At 42.3% G+C, this 10,731-nt stretch overlaps 1 protein-coding gene across 1 annotated transcript; it reads left to right on the top strand.

Annotated features, from left to right (window-relative positions):
• Positions 1-7,258: 7,258 nt before the first annotated feature.
• On the top strand, positions 7,259-10,209 carry phox2a (paired like homeobox 2A). Its single transcript, XM_054794402.1, has 3 exons — positions 7,259-7,646; positions 8,538-8,725; positions 8,828-10,209. Exons 1-3 carry the CDS (start codon positions 7,424-7,426, stop codon positions 9,314-9,316), a joined length of 900 nt encoding a protein of 299 aa, XP_054650377.1. The 5' UTR covers positions 7,259-7,423; the 3' UTR covers positions 9,317-10,209.
• Positions 10,210-10,731: the final 522 nt, after the last annotated feature.

Below are 10,731 nucleotides of genomic sequence, written 5' to 3'. Positions count from 1 at the left end.
TGGTGGATGCATTTTCAAGAAGGTTGACCAGAGGGTGTGTTCCACCCACAGGGGAATCACACTCCTCAGCCTCCCTGGGAAAGTCTGTTCCTAAGTGCTGGAGAGAAGGGTACGATACGACCGTTAGTCGAACCTTGGCTACAGGGGTGCAATGTGTTCTTTGTCTAGGTCGTGGAACACTGGACCAGCTCTACACCCTTGCAAGGGTACTGTACTCAAGGGCGCATGGGAGTTTGCCCAACTGGTCTACAAGTGTTTTGTGGACTTGGAAAAGGAATTTGACCTAACTGACCTAAGGGCGGTATGGCTCAGGCGGTAGAAATCCTCCGTCCTCCCGCGATCATGTCAAAGTATCCGCGCTTTGAGTGCCTTGTAGGTGGAAAAGCGCTATAAAAGGTGAAAGACCATTTACCTAGTTCTGTGGGGAGTGATCCGGGAGAACGAGGTTCTTGGCACGCTTGTAGATGCCATTCGGTTTTTGTGCAACCGCAGCAGGAACCTGGTTCGCTTTGCCAGCAGTAAACCGGGCCTGTTCCCGGTGAACGTTGGCCTCTGTCAAGGCTGCCCTTTGTCACCAGTTTTGTTAATTAGTTTTACGGACAGGATTTCTAGGTACAGCCACTCCATTGAGGGGGTCCAGTTTGGGGTCCTTAGGATCTCATATCTGCTTTTCGCAAATGATGTGGTCCTGATGGCCTCGTCAGGCTGTAACCACTAACTTTTACTGGGGCAGTTCACAGCTGAGTGCGAAGCTTTTTGGATGAAACTCAGCACCTCCAAATCTGAGGATGGATTGCACCCTCCAGGTTGGGAGTGAGGTCTTTCCCCAGATGGAGGAGTTCAAGTATCTTGGGGTCTTCTTCACGATTAAGGGAAGGCTGGAACGCGAGCTCGATCAGGGAATCGGAGCAGCATCTGTCGTAATGCAGTCGCTGTACCAGACAGTCGTGATAAAGAGAGAACTGAGCCAGAAGACAAAGCTCTCAACAATCTCTTACAAAAGAGCAAAATCGTGGATACAAGCGGCCAAAATGAGTTTCCTCCGGTTGGCTAAACTCTAAAAGACAAGGTGAGGAGCTTGATTATCCAGGAGAATCTCGCAGTTGAGTTGCTGCTCAGCTGCCCAGGATAGTTGAGGTGGCTTGGGCATCCCGTCCGTGTGCCTCCTGGACGCCTCCCTGGTGAGGTTTTTAAGAACATGCCTAGCTGGGAGGATGCCCTGGGGTAGACCTAGGACATGCTAAAGCACTCGTTTTTAACAAGGGCCACATCCCAGTTATGGCTGCACTCAGATGGCCACAGCTTTGCCTGGCGTGAGTGTGCAACTGGACTGCTCAGGTTGTCTTGGGGGCTATCCACACGGAAACGTTTTCAGGTCGAAACGGCAAAGTATTCTATCGTTTCAGCCTCTCACCCACACGGGAACGCTGTTCTGGCTGACCTGAAACTGTATTTTTTGAAAACGGCTTCCAGAGTGGGAAAATCTGAAAAGGCCGGCTTGTCGTTGTCGTGTAGACAGGCATTGCGGGAACGATGACATCACGACATACCGCCGCCGAAGTGAGCTTTGACGACAACCCAACATAATATCCGAATATTTCGACAGACATGACGCACCTCAGCCGACATTCTCCTGATATTTTGTTGCCTTATACGCCATAATGACTTGCAGAAGTTATTCCACTTCTCGTAAGCCAAAGACCAAGAATCACACGGTTCCATCTGCGTGCCTGTTCACAGCGCCACACGTAGGTGTGTCTTGTGTATTACATCATTTTCACTCACGCTTTCCCGTCTGGGTGCAACTATATCCTACGTGTGGACGCGACTTTTTTTCAACGTTCCATCTGGGCAGGGCCTTAGAAGACGTTTCTCCTCTCATCCAGGCAGGCTTCATCATTTCATGCTCTATGACTACAGCAGATGACTTCAGTAGAAAATGGATGGGTGAACTTTTATTGAGTTGCACCAATTATGTGTTTAACAGTGACAAAGCTTATTATTATTATTATTATTATTATTATTATTATTATGAGTCAACTTTTGCTATTTTTTCCATTTTTGCTGCAGTGTTCTTCCATGGGCCAACAAAAATAGAGACGCAGGTCGCAAATGGCCTAGGGCCGCACCTTGGACACCCCTGATGGCTACCAAAATGACTTTTGGATTGTCTTTGTTGTGGTGGTGCACACGCATGGGTTAGTCACGTGACACGGCCCCTCTAGAGAATTAGCATAAAAGGCAAATAAAGAACAACCAGCAGCAGCAGAAAGACGAACACAAGCAGTCTGTCCGTCATTCTTTTAAAGAAAAGGAACAAATCCATTCCGCCTAATTCGAACCTTGCTCAGGGACAGCTCGCGTGGCAGATTGCAGCCTAATTAGTTTAGCGGGAAATGTAATTCAATTAAGTTTCCACAGCTCGGCGAGGCCCGCCGCTGGGCTGCTTTGAGAGCTGCAGATCTAATTAGCTTGTTTGGAGAACATCTACCAGCACGTGCACGCGCGCGGACGCTCCAGATGCGTGCACGTCTGCTCCGCTCTCCGGGGACCTGTTTATTATTATTTTTTTTATCCTAAAAAGCTTCTTTTTTAAGTAACATGCCTATCTCCATTAGCGTCATGCTGCAGGACAACAGCCCCCCCCTTATGTATGCATGCATCATCTTTGGCCTCACGGATGCTTGTATGAATGACATTTGATTCTTTGAATAGGGTGCACCAAACTCTTTCTTCGTTTGGCTTTTAGCTTTCCTGCACACCTCACTGTGGCACGTGGTGTTTTTCAACAGCTTATGCACTATGCTGCATGAAAAACACAGGATATTATTTGAATTACTTTGATGCACTCATGGTTTGGGGTGGTTTAGGTTTCTGTCACCAGCCCTGAAATAAATATCAGCACATTTTAATTAAAAGAAGTGTTATTTTTGTTGTTGTTTGTCACTAATATCGATTATTATGCTATGTTGCATTACACATTATTCGATCCTAAAATGTTTTCATGCAAAATGATACAATACTGTGGCTGGTGTAGTGTGCCTAATACTGTGTGCGCGCGCGCGTGTGCAGCCAAGTACTGGTTGGTTCCATCGTTATCATATCTGCCTGTAGACAAGAATGTTACTATTTTATTTTATTTTTGTAAAAATGCTACCTTATTCTTGCAAAATGACGACTTCTTTCTTGCAAATGTGTTTTTTCCTTGTAAAATTTGTTTTAACTTCATATAAAACCCAGTTATTACAATTTCTTGACAACATTATCAACTTTGTTCATTTAAAATGGCCACCTTGTCTGTTCATATTCTTCTATTTTGTCGTGGTAAAATTACCACCTTATTCTTTCAAAGTCATAACAATTTTCTTACAATTTTTTCTTATCACATTTCAATTTAAATCTACAACTAATTATTAGTTTGTTGTATGAATATTACCGTTTTATTCTGCTAAAATGATGACATTTTTTCTTGCAAATTTGCCATTTTTGTCTTGTAAAATTACAGCTTAATTCTACAACTATTTACTACAACTTCCTGACTTTATTTCACTAAAATGACCACATCTTTTCTCCAGGGATTGTACTATTTTATTGCGATAGAATTACCACTGTATTCCTGTAAACTTATATACAATTTTCTTCTTACAAATATTGTAAGAATTATTATTTTACCATTTAGCTTACTTTTTAAAAATAAATATTACTATTTTATTCTGGTAAAAGCACCACGTTTTTCTTGAAAATTTACCTTTTAAATAAATAAATTAATTAATTAAATTACTACATTTTGACATTTTTTTTTTAAACAAAATTTTCTACTTTATTCCTCTAAAATTGCCAAAAAATCTACTAATATTTTGTTGTGGTAAAATTAGGCCCTTATCTTGCAAATGTGCTGCATTTTCTGATTTCTGATTATTATTACTTTTTTTCTATTCATATTACTGTTTTATTCTGGTAAAAATGACAAATGTTTACCTACAAAATTACTACCTTAATCATCACTATTCTAATTATAATCATTATTATTATTATAGGTAACCTTTTTTTATTAAATTTTCCAATGATACTTCTGAATGCATCACCATGTCTTTGAAGCATCTGTACCTTTGTGCCATGCGTTTAATCCTCAGTTGTTGCTTTTTCTATTGCACTATTTTGCACGCATAAACCACAAATACATCAGACGCATTGTCATCTAATGTGATCATTTTCAGAGTGTTGATATTGCGCTGCACATTACACGATGATGTCGTTGAAGATGCACACATCAGCACTTGAACGCAACACCGCTGTGGTTGCTTGTCGTCTCTAACGCGCTTAGACGTGCGTGGTGGTGTCCACGCAGACAGCGTCACGGTGCATTGCAGTAATTGGGAGCAAGAGATGTTGGGGGAGACAAGGACCCGAGCCAGCATGATGTGGAGGGCGGGTGGGGGCACCCTCGCCTCCCTTCCCGTCTTCTTGCGTGGAAACCAACGGCTGTCATCCATCAAATGGTGCACAGTCGAGGGCTGTGCTGCAGTCTCGAACACACTGATGGGTGACTGCTGATGTTATTTTACACGCCATTGAATCAATGAGGGGCGATGACACGCGCAGCTTGTAAGCAGGTGGTCTCGCGGTGTCTGCGGAGACTTCTTTTGTCACGTGTATGGTCATTTTATAGCAACATCGCATGGAAGACAGCAACAGTCACTTGTCAACTAGTGTCCGCCACTGCAGCTGACTGGACAGGATTCAACTTTACATTCCAACGTGCTTTGATTTAAATTTCATTTCCAAAATTATTTTTAAAACAATATTGTCTTTTCAAAATTACAAAACATCAAATAAAACACTTTATTAGGTACACCTGCACAATAAGATGCACCGTAGCTGTGTGAAAAGTCCCGCCATTATATTAATGATCCATTTTGACTGAGTTCTGTATGTCTCTTAATATTTTCATCAACTCACGTGGTTGAACTTTAACGCGAGCACAAGATCACAAACAGCTCTTTTAATGGTGCTTTGCAGGTCTCCACCCCAATAACCACCGCAAGAAACGTATTGGTAAGAACATTACTATCTTTGTAGAGGCTGTGCAGGTGTACCCAATAAAGTGTCTTGCCAATGTAGACTTCACCTAAACCCAAAAAAGGATGTGATGATGCAATCAAAGGTAATGGTGTCCAATTATGGTCATAATGCTTAATGTGATCCATTCTAATAATAATGATTATTTTTGCGCCTGCTTTGTTTGTGAGACATCCATCAGTGCAGGAAGCAGCTTTGCAGCACGTGGGATGATGATGCATGTTCTTTCAGCTTGCATGATGGATGGAGCAGGCAGGATGAGCGACAGCTTCACTTTTGCACCACACACACACACACACACACACACACACACACACACACACACACACTTAACATATTGTATGTTCCTATACACTATATAATAGTATATATAATATGCTGATATTACAGCATACAGTCGTTCATAATGGAGATAGACTACATATGTGAGGTATAGATCCCCAGAAGGGTTTATAATCCCTATATAGTCTCTCTCTCAGGGGCCTCTAGGGGACCATTGTGCCCCCCCCCGTGTTGACTCAGACGTCATGAATGAAAAAGATCCACGTTACTGTTTCCGTCATGAATGTAAAAGTCCAAAGTTAAAACCTCCGTGGAGGAGAGGTCTCCCCCTGCGCTAAGTGGAGCACCAAAGGGCGGATTAGTGACCGGGAAGAGAGCGTCCTGCATGCTTTGAAGGGATTAAATGTTCAAATGGCTCAAAAAAAAAAGCGGGAAAAAGCGGGAGGTTTGCTCCTGGTTGCTCTTTTTTGTGTTTGTTTGACTAGTTTAACTTTGGAAACTGTTTAAGGTCCTCTGCAAAGGCACCTCTGAACCCACCAGACGGCCTCCTGGTTGCATGGGCCCAAAAAAAGATGCTGCTGCTCGCACCATGCAACGATTATATCTACAAAAACGTAATAATAATACCAATAATAACCATAAACACATTGAAATAATAATAATAATTAACATTTACTATCAAGAAATCACATGTTTATGGTTTAATTGTTCAAATATTCCATTATCGAGACATTCATTATATTAGCGGCATTCTCCTGTTTCTTGTTTGCTTCTCTACGCTCATAAATTCTTATTTCATTTCTGTAATTTTAGGAACAGCAGTGATCTACATTATTTGAATATTATCATAATAACATGCAGGCGGTTTTAGGGGTGAGAGGCACCCGAAACCTAATCTAACCTGATTTTTTAGTTGGTTTAAATAGCAGTTCTTGCATGCATTTAAACCGAAAAAACGAACAGTGAGCAAGAAGAGTGCGTCAGTGGCATTCCTTTAATGAAGCCCTATTTATTTATGCACATAAATATTAATTATTGTTTCAGTCCCGACAATTAATTACACACTTCTAGTAAATTCATACAAAATGCAAAGTGTGTTGATTTTATGACCGGACCGTGCTCACAGGTGTGTGTGTGTGTGTGTGTGTGTGCGTGTGTGTGCGCGTGTGATTTGTGCAGCGTGCAAGATGACTTATCACATCTTATGACATCCAACAATAAACTTAAACCAATTTATGGGGCGTCAATGTGTTTACGGTGACTGTTCGCTAGTCTCCACGGCCACTCCTTTCTCTTTCTCTTTCTCTTTCTATGTGTGTGTGTGTGTGTGAGTGTGTGTGCGCGTGTGTCGTCCATCCATCAAACTGACGCGCAATCTTGTGACGCGTCCGTAAAAGTGATCGGAATCAAATCAAAGCTTTTAATCTCAGCAATCACCGTCACATCTGGATGTTTCCAGCCACATAAAGACCCCCTGCGTAGAATAACTCATTTTATATAGCAAATAATAATCATAATAATAAAATAAAATACTCAAATGTGTACCTGCCGCTTATCGTTTTTAATAATTGAGAAACAGCAAATAAACGCTGATTAGTTTGGAGGTTATTCGATGTAATAAATATAAAACCAAACACGGTATCAAATGTACTCACAATAACAGATTAACAGCATCTTCATATGGAGTGATGCTGTCCGATAATGGATGTACGGCAAAAACAATGACTTTCAATAGAGGTGTGACGTTCTGGGGAGTGGGTGGGCGTGGTCAGGCACCGGTAGGCGTGGCCACCATTGTCATGGAAACTAGCCCACCGCCTCGCTATTGTCCCTAGCTCTGCCAACTTTATTATAAGCAGGAGGAGAGCAGCGCTGTGCTGTCAAACGCACAGCGAGACACACGCAAGACGTATCAGGAAAGACGCTGGATTGTATTTGATTAGATAGGAAGACACCGCCGCTATTTAGCGCCAACTTTCGGGGAGGCAACACGCGTGGAGGAATAGCGCGCAGACTCCAGCAGCAAGTGCTTCATCCGTGCACACTCCACTGGCTGATCTCCATGTATAAGATGGATTACTCCTACCTGAACTCCTATGACTCCTGCATGGCAGCCATGGAAGCGTCGGCCTACGCGGACTTCAGCTCGTGCAGCCAGGCCAGCTCCTTCCAGTACAACCCCATCCGGAGCGGACCCTTCTCCAACCCAGGGTGCACCCCGCTCAGCACGGCCAGCTGTACCCTGGGGGCCCTGAGGGACCACCAGCCAGCTCCTTACTCATCAGGTAGAGCAGAATTACCTTGAAAACCATAACCAAAAAAAAGGGAATGATAGAATTGCGACTTTGAATTGCGAATTGCGACTTTATTTGCAACATTGCAAAGTAAAAAGTTGAAATAGTGCCAAATAATCTGATGCTCGCAGAAGTTCATTACGTTTGGATTTGATTCCACATAAAATTGAAACGTTTTTTTTTTTGTTAGGCCTGGTTCTCACGAGCACCAATAATAATAATAATGATAACAACAACAACAACAATACGTTTCTGTGGAAATACAATTTGTACTACATCCATTTACTGTCATAGTAAAATATTTGATGAGCTTTGGGATAATTTTTATGTCAAATTTGTCTAAATCCATTTGGATATTTTTTTCGTTCATAAAGTTAAAATATATATTACTAAAATAATTGTTTTCTATTATACTTTTTTATGTGAGTTGACATTGTTGGAGTTTTTATTCCTACATATTTTTGAAATTCTAAAACGAATGTAATAAATTATGCAATTAATGCATTAGATTAGAGAATTTTTGCAAGAGTGTAAATATTTTGGTCACAACTGTTATTTATTAATTAATTACATGTATTTGACTGTTTTTTAAAATGAGATATGAGATATCATCAACTAATAAAGACCCAATAATCGACTGCATTGATTAAATGTGTACAAAACTCAATTAATTAATGGTCTGACCCCTTTAACAAATATATCATAATATTATATGTCACAATAATAAAGTGGATTACCTCAAATGTTCGATAGGGTTTGTATTATGATCCCCATTTGGTTTCCTTTAAAAAGCATTTTTAAAAGACAAAAATACACCAACCATGTGTCAAATGTGACAAAATGTGGTAATGGTGATTTTCCACATTTTTCCTCCTCTCACAGTTCCTTACAAGTTCTTCTCAGACCCTTCGGGCCTGAATGAGAAACGAAAGCAGAGGCGCATCCGAACCACATTTACCAGCTCGCAGCTAAAGGAGCTGGAGCGGGTCTTTGCAGAGACCCACTACCCAGACATTTATACCCGAGAAGAGCTGGCTCTGAAGATAGACCTGACAGAAGCCCGAGTACAGGTGAGAGGAGATCAGGTGCTTTCTAGAGGTTTCCTATGTCATAAAGCTGGATCCAAATCCCAACATGGGTTGTGTGTGTGTGTGTGTGTGTGTGTGTACCAGGTGTGGTTTCAGAACAGGCGCGCTAAGTTCCGCAAGCAAGAGCGCGCCGCCAACGCCAAAGCCAACAGCTCTGGTGGCGCGGGGGGCAACACGACCACCAACGGCTCTGCAGGAAAGAAGGGCGGAGAGGCCAGATCTTCATCAGATGATGATGAGTCCAAAGAATCCACCTGCAGCCCCACGCCCGACAGCACCGCCTCCCTGCCCAGCTCCGCCAACGGCAACCTGGGCAGCCCCTCCAGCCTGAGCCCCAGCCCGGCTCCGACCAACAGCGGCTACGCCTCCAGCTCTCCGGTTCTACAGGGCCTCAAAGCGCCCAGCTGGTCCAGCCTGGGGCCGTCCAACCCAGCTGTGGCTCAGCCCGCCGCCCAGACGCAGGAGATTCTGAAGGCCTGGCAGCCGGCGGACAGTATGACGGGGCCTTTTGCCGGAGTCCTCTCCTCCTTCCACAGAAAACCCAACGGCACCATCAAGACAAATCTGTTCTGAAGCACAGAAGGAGCAAAGTCAAGAGAGATGTTCTACAACTGGGACAGTCGGGATGTTTTGGGGCTAATCGGACTCAAACCTCATCTGTCACACATGTCGTCATGCGCTCACCACAGAACACACACATGCACTACAACAGAGCTCATGAGCATGCTGGTCAGGTACCAGTTCTAAGCAGAAGTCCAAACATTTCCTGGCGACTTCCTCAGAGCACAGCAGAAGGAAGAGGAGCCCCTAAATCCAATTAGAGGAGACCCTCACTTCATCCCTTCCTGCCTCTTTACTGTAACAAGCCCCGTGACCTCCCTCAATGTGACCCCCTGGTGCTTTCAGGCCCATCACGCCCAACAGTAGCTACTTTGTTCACATGCCGCAACTTCAGGCTCCTTCTTAAGTGTTTTTACATGTAAAAAAATAGTTATTACAGACATGTTTTTTTAAACTTACATGACTGCAAGAGTATTTCCCGTTCACACGTTCTCCCACTTCGGAGAAGGCGCCCCATAGATGATGAGTCAGCTCTTTTTTTCCCCTGAAAGAGACAGAAATAAGGATGGCAGTCATCCTGTAGTGACAGATGAGGTTTCTCCTGTGTTACAGATATTGAGATGTTCCTCTTCTTCTCAAGAGACTCGCGCTTCATCTCTTGCAATCCTCTGACTGCCGTATCTACTGAAAAAGGGACAATATTAGTATTTATTATTTTTTAAATGTGTCACAATAGAATTTTCTTTAAAAAAAAAAAAAACGGCTCATGACATTTTGTGACTAAATCCTGTAATATAAAATATGAGAGGAAGACACCACATTTTTGTTTTCCAGATTGATTTCCGTCTCACAGAAACTGCAGTGAACGACACATTATAGCACTACTCTGATTATTCTAATAAATCTACATTATGGAAGCACTACATGATGTGTTTAATGACCTCTTATTGTGTGTGTGTGAATGTTAAATATACACTACATGAAAGCATGTACCACAAGGCTTCACCCTTTCAGCCAGAACCAGAAACATGTTGCATTTGAATTGAATATAACACAACCCCCATATTAGACCAGAGATGTCCAAACGTCTTCAACTGCTCCATACTGAAAAATCAAAGTTTTGGTTATTTTACATTTTTGAAAAGCAACCGATTTTTGCATCTCGGCTATGAGATGCAGGTAACAAAGTGTGTTATTAGTATGACTTTTGGACTCTTTGCTTTACACTTTTTTCTTTTCTTTCTTCCATTTCTGCTGTTTTTTTTCCTCTCTCAATTCTTCAAAACTGTTTTTTCAGAAAATGTTCTTTTTCCTCGAAATAACTCATTCCCGTGATATTTTATATGTACTCTCGTAATGTTATAATTTTTAATTTTACATTTTAAAAACGTTTTCCCAAACTACTTTTCTCCAAAAAATGCAACGTA

Source organism: Dunckerocampus dactyliophorus, chromosome 12 (genome assembly GCF_027744805.1).
Source record: "Dunckerocampus dactyliophorus isolate RoL2022-P2 chromosome 12, RoL_Ddac_1.1, whole genome shotgun sequence".
In the NCBI taxonomy this organism is placed as follows: Eukaryota; Metazoa; Chordata; class Actinopteri; order Syngnathiformes; family Syngnathidae; genus Dunckerocampus; species Dunckerocampus dactyliophorus.
This window is presented reverse-complemented; position numbering and strand designations above follow the sequence as displayed.